We start from the raw sequence: 16,674 nt of genomic DNA, 5'->3' as shown, positions 1-16,674 counted from the left end.
CGTGCTGCTCCCACGACTTCTCCAATCTAGACTCACTGACTTCTATCAGTCATGTAAGCTTTTTATACGCTCTTCATCTGTGGCTACGTTTAGGGAACCTTTTGATTTTGCAATACTGCGGCGTGATATTGTTTTGATTTTTTTTAATTTGCATGAATGATGTGTATTTTCACAGAATGTAATCTGGCACAGAATCGGTTGGTGGATGCCAGGTCTAAGGCTCGACTGTCTCTCAAATGAAAGAGATGTTGCATGTTTGAGTCAAATGTTAAATGTGAAAACATTACGGCTAAATTGTTAAATCAAGTAGAAAATAACTTTTCTCTCTCTCTCTCTCTCTCTCTCTCTCTCTCTCTCTCTCTCTCTCGTGGTTCACTTGATGGATCTTCTTTCTGAAAATGTTTGATAGTTTTCTTTAAAAAAATAACCATGCTCTGAGAGAAGCTAGTGCTGCATGTACTGTTAACACTTGCCAAAACACAATCAGTCATTTCATTTGTAGAATCATGTATGGTGTTTGATAGGACGACACATTGGACGATATTTTAACAACTGTGCAGCTTCTCCAAAGGTGGTGAGAGACTGTAAGCCTTTTGGTTGAGAAGGAAATTTACCAAGGATTTTCTTTTAGTGATAAGGTTGACTGCACTAGGCTGTAAGAGTGCTTCACTAACTAATTATTTGAAGCCTCCACTAAGATTAGGGTAGACATGCATAGCTTAAAGAGAGTTGCATAGCAGACAATCAGACTATGTAATAACCAGAGGGCAAATATTCGCTTAAATCCACTGTAACACCTCACAAAACAAAAGTGTGTAAAGCCCTAATGCTCGGTCCAATCCCATGCCACACTGCCCTGATAAACACAGACGCCACCCTCACAATGGACGCCATCTTTACTCTGGCAATTAAGCAACACTTTGGATTATCACTCCCTCAGCCCAGTACACCACAAATCCAGCAGGATTCAATTATTCCCTTCCCATGTCTGTGGGTATTTGGACAAGTTTTGAATGGTTTGCCTTGCTGACATAGGAAGTTATACATATCTGTTTTTCTTTCTTCTTCTTATTGTTATTCATCCTACATCCATCATGCAAATTTGAGCAGTATTGAGCAGAAACTGAGCTCTTCCAAACATTGCTCTGTTAACATTTTAAGACAGCTACATAATACATTTACTGTGCTTTTCTCTTCTTCAAAAACACACCTCTCTGTTTTTTGTCATTGTTGGGTTTTTTTTTTTTTAATATTGTGTAGAAAAAATGTACCAAAAAAGCAGTGGTGCATTACTACACTGCAGCACATCCTGTGGGCCAGGAGTGGGCTCTGAGTAAGAACCTGAAATGCTTACTGAATGGATTTGGTTTGCTCTGTCTGGGTGCACCTGGCATTATTTTTACTTAAGAGTACTCTGGGTAAATTGTATAAGAGATCAAGGGTTTCTGGGGTCTGATGACCCTCATCTTTCAACTAGATGCCTCTTTTCGATGCTCTGATTTTTTTTTTTTTTCAAATCCTCCCTGTGGTCTCTCACTATGCAGAGAAAAGCTGTTGTGTGTTTCTTTTTTGTGTGTGTGTGTGTAATGCTCTCACCTACTGTGTCCCCATGTGTGTATTCAGGCACAACTAAGCGTATACCTGTGTGTAAAAGTGGATATTCTTTGCAAGTCCGAGATGAGAGACCCCCCTCTGGTTGTCTACATCACCCCCCGTCTATTTATTTCCCACCATGACTGTCATCTCCTGTATTGTGCGTGTCTGTCTCTGTGTGCAGCATCCTGTCAGCTCTAATACATCCTCTGTGTGTCTCCTCTCTTTTATCCAGATACCACTGTGTCATCACAGAAAGGTAAGACAGAGCTGCATCGCTCAATCAGTTACCTGTGGATTCTCATGTATTTTCAGATGGGTGGCATATGGGTGCGTTGCTTTGTTTGTCTGTTTGTTTTCTTTAATTATGCAAGTGGGAAGAAAAACATTTCATGGTGGTGGTGTTGATGTTGATTGGATATTGCATCATTCAGCATTTCTGTTACAGAACAATCTGTTTGATTACAAAGTCAAATACTCACACTAATGGACTTAATTATCCTGTTATTCCTCAGCGGTAGCAATCCCATATTCTGAATCTGCAAGTTTTGTGTTCAGTGTGTTTTGTTTTGACTCATCCACACTATTAATGAGTATGTTAATGTGAGAGTTGGGGGAGGGGATTTTTCAGCCTTTGGATCTTCAGTGAGAGACAGAATATTTATTTGGGGGAGTCTTTCAGAACGTACCTGTGGGCTGTTTTGATTTGGAAAGATTGGGGGGCCATACAGTCAGACTGTCTAAACAGCTCTTGGATTCTTTTTCCACCCTGCAGGTGTATAAATCACGCAGTCACAGCCCTCAACTTCATTTCATGGGGGAAAAAAAAAATGGTGGAAGTGGGTGTGTCACACTCTGTGATTGCAAAGCAGGCGAATACAATCAGTCGGGAGAACTCCCCGCTGATTTAGTTGAAACTTTGTTTGAATCCCTGCTGCGGTTACAAGAGCTAAGATGTTGTTTTGTGTAAGCACTTACCATAGCAGTGAATCCAGAGGAAAATATTTCCATTTTCACCTAAATCCGGTGCAACAAGCACAACAGCGTATTTATAAACCCTAAAACCAGAAGGAGTGTGTTTTCAGAAGCATGTTTTACTTTGCAAACCTTGAGAAGTTGCATATTACACACTGAGTGTTCATGTTTGTGATAGTAATGCAGTGTGTTGTCAGATGGACCCATAAAGGTAAGTGATGGAGGTTGCCTAAGCCTAGCCCATGTGATGAATGCTGAAGGGGAGCAGAGACTAGTGTTGGTTGTGTACATCATCCCGTCATAGTCACACTCACGTGTGTTTCTGAATGAGAAGGAGATGAATAAGGCCACGTCACTCTGACAGACAAGGCCGTTGCTACTGAAGAGGTATTAGGCCTTGGGTCATAGCTAATGCACATAAACAATGGGCTTTGCGTGTACTCAGGCTCATGTGTGTTTTTGTGTCTGAGCATGGAATATGGAGAAGATAGGATATAGGTATGTGCACACCAGCACACCTTAACCCATCAGTATTATAGGTGACAGATGTATATCTCACATCCATTTAAAGTGTGCTTTTCCACAATACATACATGTGTTAGATAAAGCATGTAGTATGAAGTAGTGTTCAGGTTGCAAATGAATAACCTTTACTTTTGTTCCTCACCAATATCCTGATTATTACAAGACCTCATTAGAGTGTGACCTTATTCTTTAGTTCTGTACTTGTGTGGAACCATGACATCCTTTATCCAACACCTCTCCACCCCTAACACTCCCTCCCTCACTGCCAAATGAAGTGTATTTATGGCACCTGCGCTGGAAAAACAGTCTCTAGGAGACATCCCTCTAATTTCATTTTCAAAATGCCAGCAATAAATTTATCAAATGGGCTGAATCAGAGTCACACGCAGTGCCATCCGTCATGGACTGTCCCTCAGGGGCCCGTGGGCGTATTTAAGTCAGCCAAAAATCTCTGCTGGCAGGAGAAAGACAGAGTGTTGAGAGGCTTCCTAGTAAGAGGAAAACCAGATAAATGCACTGGAGAAATATGTTTAGAACAAAGATATGTGTGCATACTGTATATTTATGTGTGTCCATATTCAAACGTGGCTGCCTCTGCGTACAGAGGTCAGAGTTAATTCTTTGGAGGCTCCTTCTGGAATCTCAGTCAAGGCACTTTGATTGATGTTGTGCCGGCATAACGATTGATTAATTACAATACAAGATAATTGATTGCTTTGCCTGTTTTTGCATTTGTAAATCCCTCTCACTTCAACCACTGCTTTGAGCTTCATCCTCTCTCCTGCCTCTGAAAACACCAGGTTCACACGCTCTGTGCCCTCCCATTTCTCACTTTCTCATCCTGTACTCCACGTTGGCACCTTTGCCTCACACTCTAAATGCTTTCGTCCCCGCATTCCTTTTGTTTCACCTCTCCTTCCCTCTGCCTATCTTTCCCTCTGCTCTTAGCATTTATCACTATGCAGGTTAAGCCAGGCATGAGTCAGGGTAAAGCAGCTTAGTACTAACAGGGCTAATGAAGTCAGGCCCCGTATTCCTCTGACGGGGATCAGTGGCGCTATACTCTGTGAAGCCTGTCAGCGTTTAATGATTAGATGAAACATTCAGACACCCACTACGAGAAGACTGGCACACTGATATCTGGTAATTCTGAGACAGATCCCAAAAAATGTATGCATGTACTGATTCTCATTACTCAGATGCATTAACTGCTTCGACATATGTGTTCATGCATACAAAGGGTAAATTTATAACTTAGGCCAAGCGTAATACATACACAACCAAGATTTAAAAAAAAAAAGAATGAAGGATTCAGTCCTAACATCGTGGTAGTATGAAATGTTTGAATTTAACAATGATGAAGGAATCAAAAAACTAGTCATTGTACTACTGATTGTCGCCATGTGCAGGAAAGCAGAGAAAAAGGGGCATCAAAGAGATTTCTCATTGCCTTGAAAATTGTAAACAAGTTCCCACCCGCTATTCAGGATCCCCGCTGTGATCTAATGTTCCCCGTTTCTCACGTTTTCTAAAAAAAAAAATGTGTGAATGAGATTCAATCAAAAGGCTAATGTCTGTAAACCTTTTTGAACATTTCCACATTCATCTCCGATCAATTCTGTACAGTGTTTCCCATTAATTACTAGCCTGTGGTGACCTGCCACAGTCTAATTTGTCTCCTGCTCAGACATCAGTTTGTCTGAATGTCAAGTATGGCTTCCTGCATTAAAGAGAGAACCAGGTCTCTGCAGCTATTTGAAAATTTACCTTTTTGCTGCCATATTAATTTGTCTGAATGTCAAGTGGTTTTATTTGTTCCGTTTTGTTTCTAGGTGGCACAGAAGTGCAGTGGTTAGCACTGTCACCTCACAGCAAAAAGGTTCCGGGTTCGAGTCCCAGCTCCATCACAGGATCTTTCTGTGTGGAGTCTCCATGTTCTCCCTGTTCCTGTGTGGGTTCTCTCTGGGTACTCCAGCTTCCTCCCACAGTCCAAAGACATGCAAATGGAGACTAGGCTGATTGATACTCTAAATTGACCGTAGGTGTGACTGTGAGTGTGAATGGTTGTCTGTCTGAATGTGTTGGCCCTGTGATGGACTGGTGACCTGTCCAGGGTGAACCCCGCCTCTCGCCCGAAAGCTGCTGGGATAGGCTCCAGCCCCCCGTGACCCTTTTACAGGATAAGAAGGAGAAAATGGATGTATGTATGTTTTGTTTCGTATGGGACAGAAAAAAGTATTCCATGTCTGTGTATTTAATCTCACAAACTAGCCATTCACTGGTAAAGATATTAAAGAAACTAAGAAAATATGCGTGTGCCTCCCTCTAAGCCATCCCTTCATTGTACCAAGTCAGATTCAAGGGAACACTGCTAAATCCTATTAGCTTTCCGACTTTGTAAAGAAGCTTCATATGTGATTGTGCTTGAAGTGTGTGTTGTTACATCAAGTGTGTGTCTGTGTCAAAGTGCGAGTGTGTTTTAATGCTTCGACTGAGAAATTGAAAGACAAAAGTAATGGTTGGGTCAGCAAGCTGTTTATTTGTCAGAATGAAAGGACAGGGTCTTGGGTCTTTTTGCCCCATTAGCCTCACATGCTAATTTACCTGTCAACTTACATCCGCACAAGAAAAATACTTGCCTCGCTCTATCTTCATGCAGAGGCTTTCTCTCTAAATCTTCACATCTCTCCTCTCCCTTATTACGAATGTATTTCTTCCACCGCTAAATTGGTAACGTACGCTGACCTCACACCAAAACGTTCCTCTCAACCTGTGAAAGTACATGTATAGCTCCAGTTAAAGGAAAGTTAAAATACTTAGGGCAAGTAGTTGATAGTGAAGTTTTATAAGAACTGTGTAATACAGTTTTACAAGACTTGGCATATGTCATCACTGAGGATTGAGTATACACTCAAATATATTATTTTTGAGGGTTATACAATTCTTCAGAGTTACACTTCACAACCATACACTGAGCTTCAAGATCTCAATAATGATTGATGTATCCATTGTAACTGCTGAATATTAAGTCATGTTCGGTCATGCCTGGAGCTGCTGAGAATCTCCTACGTACATTTACCATTTATTTTCAATGTTTACTCTGTTGAGTTATGATGGTTTTGCATCTTTATTAAATCTGTAGGATTTATAAATAATGCATCTAGATGAGGATTAAATTGTTATTTTATGAATATAGAATTGCAAAGTAAGAATACCAGACTGTTATATTTTTGCACCCTAAAACAGTGCTTCATTGTTCAGTTGCCCACAGCTGTTTGAAATCCCCACTGAGCTTCATTTGGAAAACTGATTATTGAAAATACCAATACAGTTATCCTCATGTGATCTCCCCGGCTATTAACTGGCTAATAAATCGAACTCCACGAAGCCTCTCTGACACCAGTGTTAATCAGAGTGTGATGAGTTTGCGGTGTTGCTCAGACACGAGATAATAAACACTATGATGACTACAAGCCGAGGTGTAAATGATAATGTATGAAAGGTTGTGTCTGGGATCGTGAAATAAGGTAATGTAATTAAAGTCTTGTTTCTTGACTCCAGCCTCCTTTTTCATATTCTACTCCTCAGTGGGGGCAGAACAGTGGTCTAGTGGTTAGCACTGTCGCCTCACAGCAAGAAGGTTCTGGGTTCGAGTCCCGGCTTGAGCACGGGTCTTTCTGTGTGGAGTTTGCATGTTCTCCCTGGGTTCTCTCCGGGTACTCCGGCTTCCTCCCACAGTCCAAAGAATTTCAAATGATGACTACGCTGATTGATACTCTAAATTGACCGTAGGCGTGGCTATGAGTGTGAATGGTTGTTGATTTGTGTTGGCCCTGCGATGGACTGGTGACCCGTCCAGGGTGAACCCTCCTCTCGCCCGTAGGCAGCTGGGATAGGCTCTAGCCCCCCCCTGAACTTTTACGGGACAAGCGAAAGAAAATGGATGGATGGATGGATGGATAGTCCTCAGTGGAAGTTGTGTTCATTCCCTGAATACAAGCACCATTTTTTTTTTTGGGGGGGGGGGGGTGCACAGGACCCAGTGATTCAGTGCCTCAACTTGTCTGTCCACCTGTCACTTCTAATTCCAACACTCTATTTCTCATCATATCCTGTACAAGACACAAACCTTTTTTTTTTTCCTGTACAAGAGGGACTGATGTCACAATCCACTCTTGAAACCCCCTAAAATTGATTTGTTTTTAAATTGCTAAGTTTAATAAGGCTTAGAATTATAATCAAGTTTTACACAACACTTGATAATATATCATTTAATTAATGAAATAGCCTTTTTTTTGGATGCATTGAATATTTCTTTTCAGCCCTGTGTAGTACAGTTGTTCTCAGGCCTCCTGTGCAGCAACAATGACTGAATGAGTATGTGAGCACATGTCAAGTTTTGTTTTCTGCTGTGTCCCGCTCATGCTCCTTGGGATCCCCGTGATGAGAACCATGATTACTTTGACCTTTATTTTCTTTTGTCTTAAATCTCGGCTGTGGGTGCTCTGCAGGAGAGGGGTCATTATTAAGACAGGATCTGGACGCCCTCCATCCAGCTAATAAGGTTCAGCATATATGGGTTTTAAATGCCAAGAGAAAGTCATTGTGGTTCAGGGTGGAGCTCCACCACACAACAAGAATAACTGAAAGAAGGAGTGGGAAAAAAGCAAACATTGTGTAATGACTGGCAAATCACAGTATGTCCCCTGCATGAAGCAGAGAGTAGCTTTTTTTTACTGTAACAATGTGAAAAGCTCTTCATTATTGCTCACAAGACAAGATCATGTTTTATTTGCCAGACAAAAAATTGTAACATATCCAATTGAATGTTAGCCAGAGATAAAGACAAAATCACAGGAAGAGGGCCTTGGCTGGTCCTCATTTTGGGCTCATTAAGGCTGTTTAGGCATTGGAACATTCTCTCAGGCAGAGACAGAGCCCACATAAAGGAGTGGGATAACTGAACAATAGAGACGGAAGCAAACTGACCACCTCTCTTTCTCATAAGATCTTGTTCATAAGCCACATATACCAATTAAGTGATACATGTGAACAGCATGTCTTCCGAATGGATGATCTTACTTTATTATTGCTCAGTAGGTTGTAACACTGGTTGAGTATTTGGAGTTTTCAGGCCATCCAAGATAGACTTCAGCTTATCATGAATGTTCTCTCCTTGGTGGATTAGTTCCATTTAAAAGTTGCATTAGTATTGTATCTGATGGTGTGGCAGGTATCTGGGAGATAAGAGTGTTGTTGCAAGGCCAGCGATGCTGTGTGGTGTCCCCCAGGAACGGAGCAGCAGCAATCCCATGGAGCAAATAACTCTTTGTCATGGTTCAACAACATGTAATTGTCAAAGGACTACCTGCTCAGAGTTACTTAGATGATTCATACATCTAGATTTGTTTACTGACAAGACGCCACCGTTGGGCTCAATGCTCTGTGGGCCTGGCATTGCCATGGAAGCGGGTGGCATATTGCACCCAGTAGGACAACTCCTATGTAGGCCTGCTAGGTAGAGAGATTTGGCTAGCTTGGATTGGCTCAGCAGGGTGAAACAGAGGGGTACAGACAGAGAGTGGATGACAGAGTATATCGACCTCTGTTCAGGACACCTGAGAAACCTGAGAAAGAGCTGCTGAGAATCATGTCGAGTGTAGTTCATACACACCAGCAGATTATGACTACCCACAACTTCTCCACTTATTTGCTGACGGTAATCATTAACACACTGAACATTACATTTCAGAGTAACTTGTGAAATAGTTTTGTGTACAGTCGTTTAGGTTTCTCCCTCTTTAACAAAAAAGCTTTAAATTTCTGAGCGGGGTCATTCAGAAAGAGGACTATAATGAAGTAAACAAATCGCCTGACTCGAGAGTCACAGTGTTCTCAAACCTCAAAGGCATGCCACTGCAGTAATAACAAAAAAAGTGTTTTCAAGCCAACACACAAATAAGAAAGTTGAAATGTTTAAAAGAAAGCACAGCCAGTTGCTTCTGACAGACTGCTGAGGAAACGTGTCTTTCTTCTTCGCTCAGTCTCAGGCTTCATTTCTGTCCGAAGGATGGATCTAATCCAATAGTTCTCTACCAAACTTCAGATGCAAAGCCTGTTCATTTTCTGACACCCAAGAGGGCCAAGAAAATGAATCGGGGTCTGGATGAATTGGCATCACTCAAATGAGCACAATGGGGAGAAAAAAAAAAAAAAAAAACAATTCTCAAATCTCAAAGCCTTCTTTTGACTGCGCTCCAGCATCTACCAAACTTGTTCTAATAACTCACACATTCACAGTGTATACTGTCAATTATAATACATCGCGAAAGCACATTTAAAGTTAATCATGTTAGTGCTACCTTCCATTTGACTTGGTAGTAGAGTGTACTTTTGATGAAGACAGAAACATGGGCAAAAAGGAAGGTTTTGAAACCCCAAGTTCCCCTATCACAACACTCTCAGGGTTCCTTCACTGCTGTGAGCCAAATAATGAAATGTTCCAGGTAGGTAGGTCAAATTGAGGTGTACGGTCTCAACTCTCCCCATAAAAAGACTCAGTTGTTTTTAATGTGGTGGCACGGTGGTGCAGTGTTTAGCCTCTCGCCCGAAATCCGCTGGAATAGGCTCCAGCCCCCTCGCGACCCTTAACAGGACAAGCGAAAGAAAATGGATGGATGGATGGAGATTTTTAACATACAATTATTGATTCTGTTCTTATACTTAGCAGCAATGTGACTACCCTGAAACAACAACAAAAAAACCATTTGAATCCATTCTGGAGTAGCATTGCTGTGTTGAAACCTGCCCAAACAAACTGCAGCAGATGAACCAGAGCTTGATTCAGTTGGGCGTAGCAATGTAGATGTGAAAGCACCCTAAATGAGTTTAAGTGATGGAGGGATGTACACCAACAGAACAGTGACTTCACAAAGTAGATAGTACAGTTGGCAGCTCACTGTCAACCCGGCTGGGTCACACTTGTGGACAGCATCACTGGCATGAACAAAAGAAAGCAAAACCAGTGGTGGAATGTGATGTTGCTCAAGCACTCAGTACAATGAAGAGATATCTGTACTTTTAATTATTTGCCTCTTAGGGTACTTTCAAGATTTACTCCACTCCATTTTAAAAAGACATTTTTTCTTTTTTTAACTTCTTTTTTTTTGGGGGGGGGGTTTTAAAAATCTGTCTGAACCCATCAGTCACCACTTACTTAAGGAAAAAGGATTTTGCCTTGAAACTCTGCAAGAACCTGTTGAGAATTAAATACTCAGAAATTTGCAGCCTGACACTTTCAGAGGACATAGAGCAGCATAACTGGAGCAGCCAAAATCTTTAGAGGTTGTTGGAATATTTAGTAAACTCTTCCAAGCACCAAAATACACAAACATAATTCAAAAAATGTAGACTTTTACTTTTAAAACTCAGTCTTTAATATACTTCTGTCAGGTCCAGTCACGTCAAGAAACACAAGAGATGATAATGAGCTTGATTTGTTTATTATTGTACAAATTGGCGGTATGGCTCTGTTCAGAGGAGTCCCCTGCGAAATTTTTCATGAGCACCATGAAACAGGGGACCAACAGCGTGAGGGAAGGTTCTCCCAGTTTAAGACTGGAAGAGCAAACATACCCCGTGAACAGAGCAGCAACACGACATGGAACAAACTATGCCATGTATACACGACGAGGTGGAGTTGGGGAGGTGGAGGGTAGCAAGTTGCGAGCAGGAGCAACTGTACAGCAAATAGCAGCAGCAGCAGCAGCAGCAGCAGCAGCAGCAGGCTGCAGTAGTTAGCAGCAGCAGATAGCAGCAGCAGCAGCAGCAGCAGCAGGCTGCAGTAGATAGCAGCAGCAGCAGCAGCAGCAGCAGCAGATAGCAGCAGCAGCAGCAGCAGCAGCAGCAGCAGCAGCAGATAGCAGCAGGTAGCAGCAGATAGCGGCGATGACGCAGGCAGAGCAGCAGCCAGAAGCTAGCAGAGCGGGAGTTGAGGCCGAGTGATATTTAAGTTGAGAGGGGCCAATCAGAAGCAAGGGATTTGATCAGCTGATGCTGAGCAGCTGTGATCAGCTGATTGATCAGTTTGATTGATGGACGGGAAGCCAATAGCGCTTGACTACCACGGCCTGAAAGAACTAACGCTAACGCTCGATTTAGCTTCCTTAACTTCAGTGAAATTAAAACTTATCCTTTTACCTGCAATTTTATTTCTGAACTGTGTACTTCCGCACTAATGTGTAAAATCCTTTGTGATGCCACGTGATGATAACTACTTTCAACCATGTGTCTGAGTTAAAGTAGTAAATTATAAAAGAAGTCTTGCACCACACAGAATGGTGTCTTTTAAAATGCTGCTATATTCCCTGATACTTTGATGGTATCAGCTCTTTTCAGTTTGTACACTATTTAAAACATGCGTTTAGTCTCCTTCAGATCAGTGACTAATTAATACAACTATTTGTTCATTTCATTTGACATTATTCATTCATACTTAGCATTGTGGTTCCGGTGAGGAAACTGAACTCACTCAACACCCCGCAGAAATCAGGATAACAAATTGCTGTGCAAAGCTACATAACTTTCCAGTCTGCCTGTTTACCCCTGAGAGAGACATTACACCTTGGAAGCAAGGTAGGCCCAGATGGAATATTCCATGTTAATTCTAAGCACAAATCAGCTCTCAGCCATCAATAATTCATGCAGAAATCTTTGAAAAGTAAACACTGCTTAGCCCATTAAGAATCTAGATGGGCACAATACTACAATGCCGTGAATACTGCACACAACTTAACTCCACATACAGAGGGTCTGTAGCCACTACTGAAAAGTATGGGCACTCTGGATGGAAATGTGCTGCTCATTAGAGCAAATATCATCTTTTGCAGAACTGTAGCCTATGTTACCTGGTGCAGTAATAGCATGGAATTGATGCTAAAGATAACTGTAGAAAGAGGCAATTAAAGTGGCAGCTGGTGCCAGAATGTGTTAAGTTTTGTGGATTGATCTTCTCCGTCAGCCTTGTTTCTGTGCACTTTAGACAAATGGGAGAATTGTGCTCTCACTCAGTCAGTAAATGCATATCGCTTAAATGCTAAAGAGGATCATGCTTCCACTCTATAGTTCATTTTTACTCCTTTTTTCTGGGGCCATTGGAGTTGAATTTCTTCCATCTTTACCCCAAGACAATTCTTTCTGGTTCGTCTTTCTTGTCAGTTTTCAAAGTCTGTCAGTGTTATGGAGGCTGTGGGGAATTGCCGGTTATGTGGTGTGTTTATGCAGATTTGAGCAACTCCCATTCTTCAGCTCTGTAACTCCCATCTGAGCAATGTGCACGAGGGAGTGGTCTCTGCTCTGTCTAGGATGCTCATTAGATGAAGTGGAGATGTCTTCACTGTACTTCTACCAGTGATACTACGATCTGTTTTTCTGTCTGCTTACAGTACTTCTCTCTTTCTTGCTCTTTAATTTCTCAATGCTCTGGAGATAGCCTACTCAGTACAAAAAGTGTCTGTCCGGGAGAATAATAATATCTAAAATTGTCCCCTAGAGAGTCAACTATGGAAAACACTTTTTTTTTTCCTCTCAGTTTTGAATGGAAGACACTTTGGATCATCCTGTAAGTTCATTTAAATGATAAGAAGAATTTAGCCTGATCTCTAATTGGGCACACTCAGAATATTTCACTTTTTTTATATTTCCAGTGGAGCTGAACTAGAGAATTGTGACATAAACTAATATAATTACAGTGGTCTTTTGCAGTATTTTTTGTTCTTCGTCGAGTGTTGCATCACATTCATTCATTTCCCTTGGTTGCATGTGATAAATCGGAACTCAAACCCTTTTCCTGGAGAGACTGACTCAAATTTCAAACATATTAAGGTTTCAGCTTATCTGTGTATCAGTGCAGGGAAGAATGAGATATAAAGTCTTGTCACGTACACATGTGATGTACACGCTGATGTCATCAGACAACAGCTCTGCACTGCAGGGTGATTCTAAATGCAGGTTTGCATGTTGTCTGCCTGTTAAATGGCCATCATCAGTTGGCATCAGGAGCCAAGATCAGAGCTAGTGAGGACTTACTGGGACTCCTAATACAGTGTGGCAACAGATAACCTTTAAGCAGCCATATTAGCAATCACCAGAGGAAAGGAGGGTATCTGAAGATTTATGAGGGGAAAGTCCACCCAGGGATGAGGTCAGATTGGTGGATGGGCCAACGAAACACAAGAAAGCCACGGAAGGCTACTGTTCATTTTCCAGTTTCAAACCACACATTTGCTGGTAACCCAGTAATGGACGAAACTGTGTTGTGGACTTCCTGCAGACTGTTTGGGCTCTTACTATAAAGCAAGGATGCTTCCAAAAAAAGGCAACTACCTCAGAGGAGGAATTAGAAGGCATACAAAAAACTTTGAACTTTCTGTCAGAGGAAATAGCAAACATCTCCAAACAATTAAAAAGTGATAATGAATCTGATGGAATAAATAAAGGAACTGAAAAAAATGATGAAAAAGATAAAAGAATATCAATGCTGAAGGGCCAACAGAGTGACAGACTTGCAATAGTGTTCCAGGGTGAATGACCTGATTAAAAGCTATCTGGACACAAAGCCTTGGTCATACGCCAGGGCAGGAGATAGAGAGGTCACTGAGCCTGATCAGAACTCCCTGGAGCAACAGATGATCACATTCCTCAGCAGCAAGGTGATAATTGTGGACAACAACGACATTGAGGCCCTTCATCCTTTCCCCCGAAGAGACAAAAATAATAACCCTGCCATATTAATATGTGTTGTGAGCAGAAAGCAAAAACCGTGCTGCTTAAACAGGGAAGGAAGCTGAGAGGATCAAATGTCTATCTGAATTATCACTTAACGAAGAAAAACACTGACATCGCAAGGCAGGCACGTATTCTACGGAAACAAAACAAGATCCAATCAACAACTCTTTCCAACTGCAAAGTATATATTAAACTTAAGGGATCACCAGTGGAGGCCAAAGTGTTGGCCATCAAAGACATCACAGAGCTGGACAAGTACGAGTAATGACAACTCATGGGGGGGAAGAGGGGAAAATACCATAACCCATGACAAGCCCTGACAAAAACCACGAACCCCAAACTGGATAAAAAATTGCAACAACAAGCACAGATTACTGAAAATGAATCACTTGCACTGAAAACATTTGAATTCACCGGACACAGACACCATGACATCGGAGATTCACAGTAATAGCAATCTTGGAAACTTGGCTAATATGGTTTAAGAGATGGGTCATATGAACAGCAAACAAAGAAAAAGTTGAGGAGTTGAAATATACATTGATAAAACTTACCGAAGTAAATCTTTTACTAACATGTCAGAAGCAATGAAAATTCAATGAAATGTGTTACTGTAGAAATGGAGAAATCAGAACACCAGGGTCATGTGTTGAAGTATGTAATGAGAAGATATTGACCATATATGAGAAAATAAATGACAAGAAATTGTTTTTTGCATGTGGATATTTCAATATTGATCTGTTGAACCCACCTGATAATAGCTACACAATGGAATTCTTTAATTCAATGTACAGCATGAGCCTCTATTCATAAATAACACATCCAAACCAGAATAACAACCCACAGTGCGACACTGATTGATAATATTTTCACCAGTGGTATCGATAAGAAATTAATAATAATCAATGACACAACTGATCATTTGCCAGTGTTTGAATATCCAGAACTCTGCAGGAATAAACAAAGAAGTCTCAAAATATGAGATAGTAAGACAAAAAACTGAATAATATTGTTATTTCTTTTAAATGTGATGAGACAGGGCTGCACGGTGGTGCAGTGGTTAGCACTGTGGCCTCACAGCAAGAAGGTTCCGGGTTCGAGTCCCGGCTCGGGCACAGGATCTTTCTGTGTGGAGTTTGCATGTTCTCCCTGTGCCTGTGTGGTGTGGTGTGTGCTCCAGCTTCCGCCCAAAGACATGCAAATGGTGACGATGCTGATTGATACTCTAAACTGACCATAGGTGTGAATGATTGTCTGTCTATATGTGTTGGCCCTGTGATTGACTGGCGACCTGTCCAGGGTGAACCACGCCTCTCACCCGTTGATGCTGGGATAGGCTCCAGCCCCCCTGCGACCCTTAGCAGGAATAAGCGGAAGACAATGGATGGATGATTAGACAGAACAAGACTGGAATAATGTCTGTGTTGCTGATGTCGATGAAGCCTATGACACATTCATATATATATATATGTATCGGCTTAACCAAAGTAATGAAACTTGTAAAACACAAACCAGCAATTTGAAAAACAACAATAACAATATATATATATATATATATATATATATATATATATATATATATATATATATATATATATATATATATATATATATGGCTGCAGGTGGTGCAGTGGTTAGCACTGTTGCCTCACAGCAAGAAGGTTCGGCTCGGGCACGGGATCTTTCTATGTGGAGTTTGACATTTGGGGTCCCTCAGGGCTGGGCGCTGGGACCACTGTTGTTCATTTATATACATTAATTTATATACATTAATTATATATGTGAGGTTTCAGATACACTTGAAATGATTTTATTTGCAAATGACACTAAGTTACTTTGCTCTGGAGATCATTTGGAACAGCTTTTGGACACAGTTGTGGCGGAATAAATGGAACGGAAAAGTTGGTTTGATTCAAATGAACGTACGCTAAATTTAAGCAAAACTAAAGTTGTAATATTTGGAAATGGGTCAAAAAACTCACCCAAGACGCTCACGATAAATAACAAAAATAGAGTGGGTTAATGAAATAGACAGAAAATTATCCTTGAAGCCACATATACAGTACATTAAAGCAAAAAAATCAAAGTCAATTGCCATATTACATAAAGTCAAATATATTCTAAACCAGTCATCACACCTTGCACTGTTCCTTCAAACTCCCATACATTACCTACCGTGTGAATGTGTGGGGGAACACTTATAAAACAAACACAGAACCAATATTCAGACTTCAAAAAAGAGCAATAAGAATTGTATATAAAAAGCACCTACAGAGAACCATCAAACCCACTCTTCATCAGACTGAAAGCACTGCAATTCAAGGATTTGGTCGACTTCAAAGCCATTTAAATCACGCACAAAGCAAAGCAGCATCAGTTACCACATGGCATCCAAAAGTTGTTTCAATTTAGGGAACGTAATCGTACAATCCCAGGGGAAAATATATGTTCAAAAAGCAGCAGGTGCGCACTAACTCAATCAATATGACAGTAAAAAGAGTTCATCTGTGGAACATCATTAAGTAAGTTCAGATACATTTTTACAAATAACCTTCTGAATGGATACAAGATGGACATGGACACATGAATTTATCACCAATGAACAATGCGTCTTGTTTGGCTGACATGCTATCTGTTTTTCTACATGCTATATACACATGCTGTATACATATATATACACACACACACACACACACACACACACACACACACACGCGCGCGCACACGCACGCACGCACGCAGGGAGGCACACAGACATATATATATAAATAAAACATTTCCACTCTGGATAATGCG

The 16,674-nt window shown here is 41.1% G+C and overlaps 1 protein-coding gene across 1 annotated transcript in view; it reads left to right on the top strand.

Annotated features, from left to right (window-relative positions):
• LOC147255633 (cadherin-4-like) overlaps positions 1–16,674 on the top strand; it is a 243,318-nt gene that overhangs the window by 109,618 nt on the left and 117,026 nt on the right. The window contains exon 3 of the mRNA XM_086213454.1: positions 1,829–1,852. Coding sequence (XP_086069580.1) covers positions 1,829–1,852 — 24 coding nt within the window. The remainder of the gene's footprint in view (positions 1–1,828; positions 1,853–16,674) is intronic.

The sequence above is a fragment of the Aulostomus chinensis genome, chromosome 9 (genome assembly GCF_037954235.1).
Source record: "Aulostomus chinensis isolate RoL2024-O1b breed Wild chromosome 9, RoL_Achi_v1.0, whole genome shotgun sequence".
NCBI lineage: Eukaryota > Metazoa > Chordata > Actinopteri > Syngnathiformes > Aulostomidae > Aulostomus > Aulostomus chinensis.
Note: the sequence above shows the minus strand (reverse complement) of the source record. Positions and strands in the feature narration are given on the sequence as shown.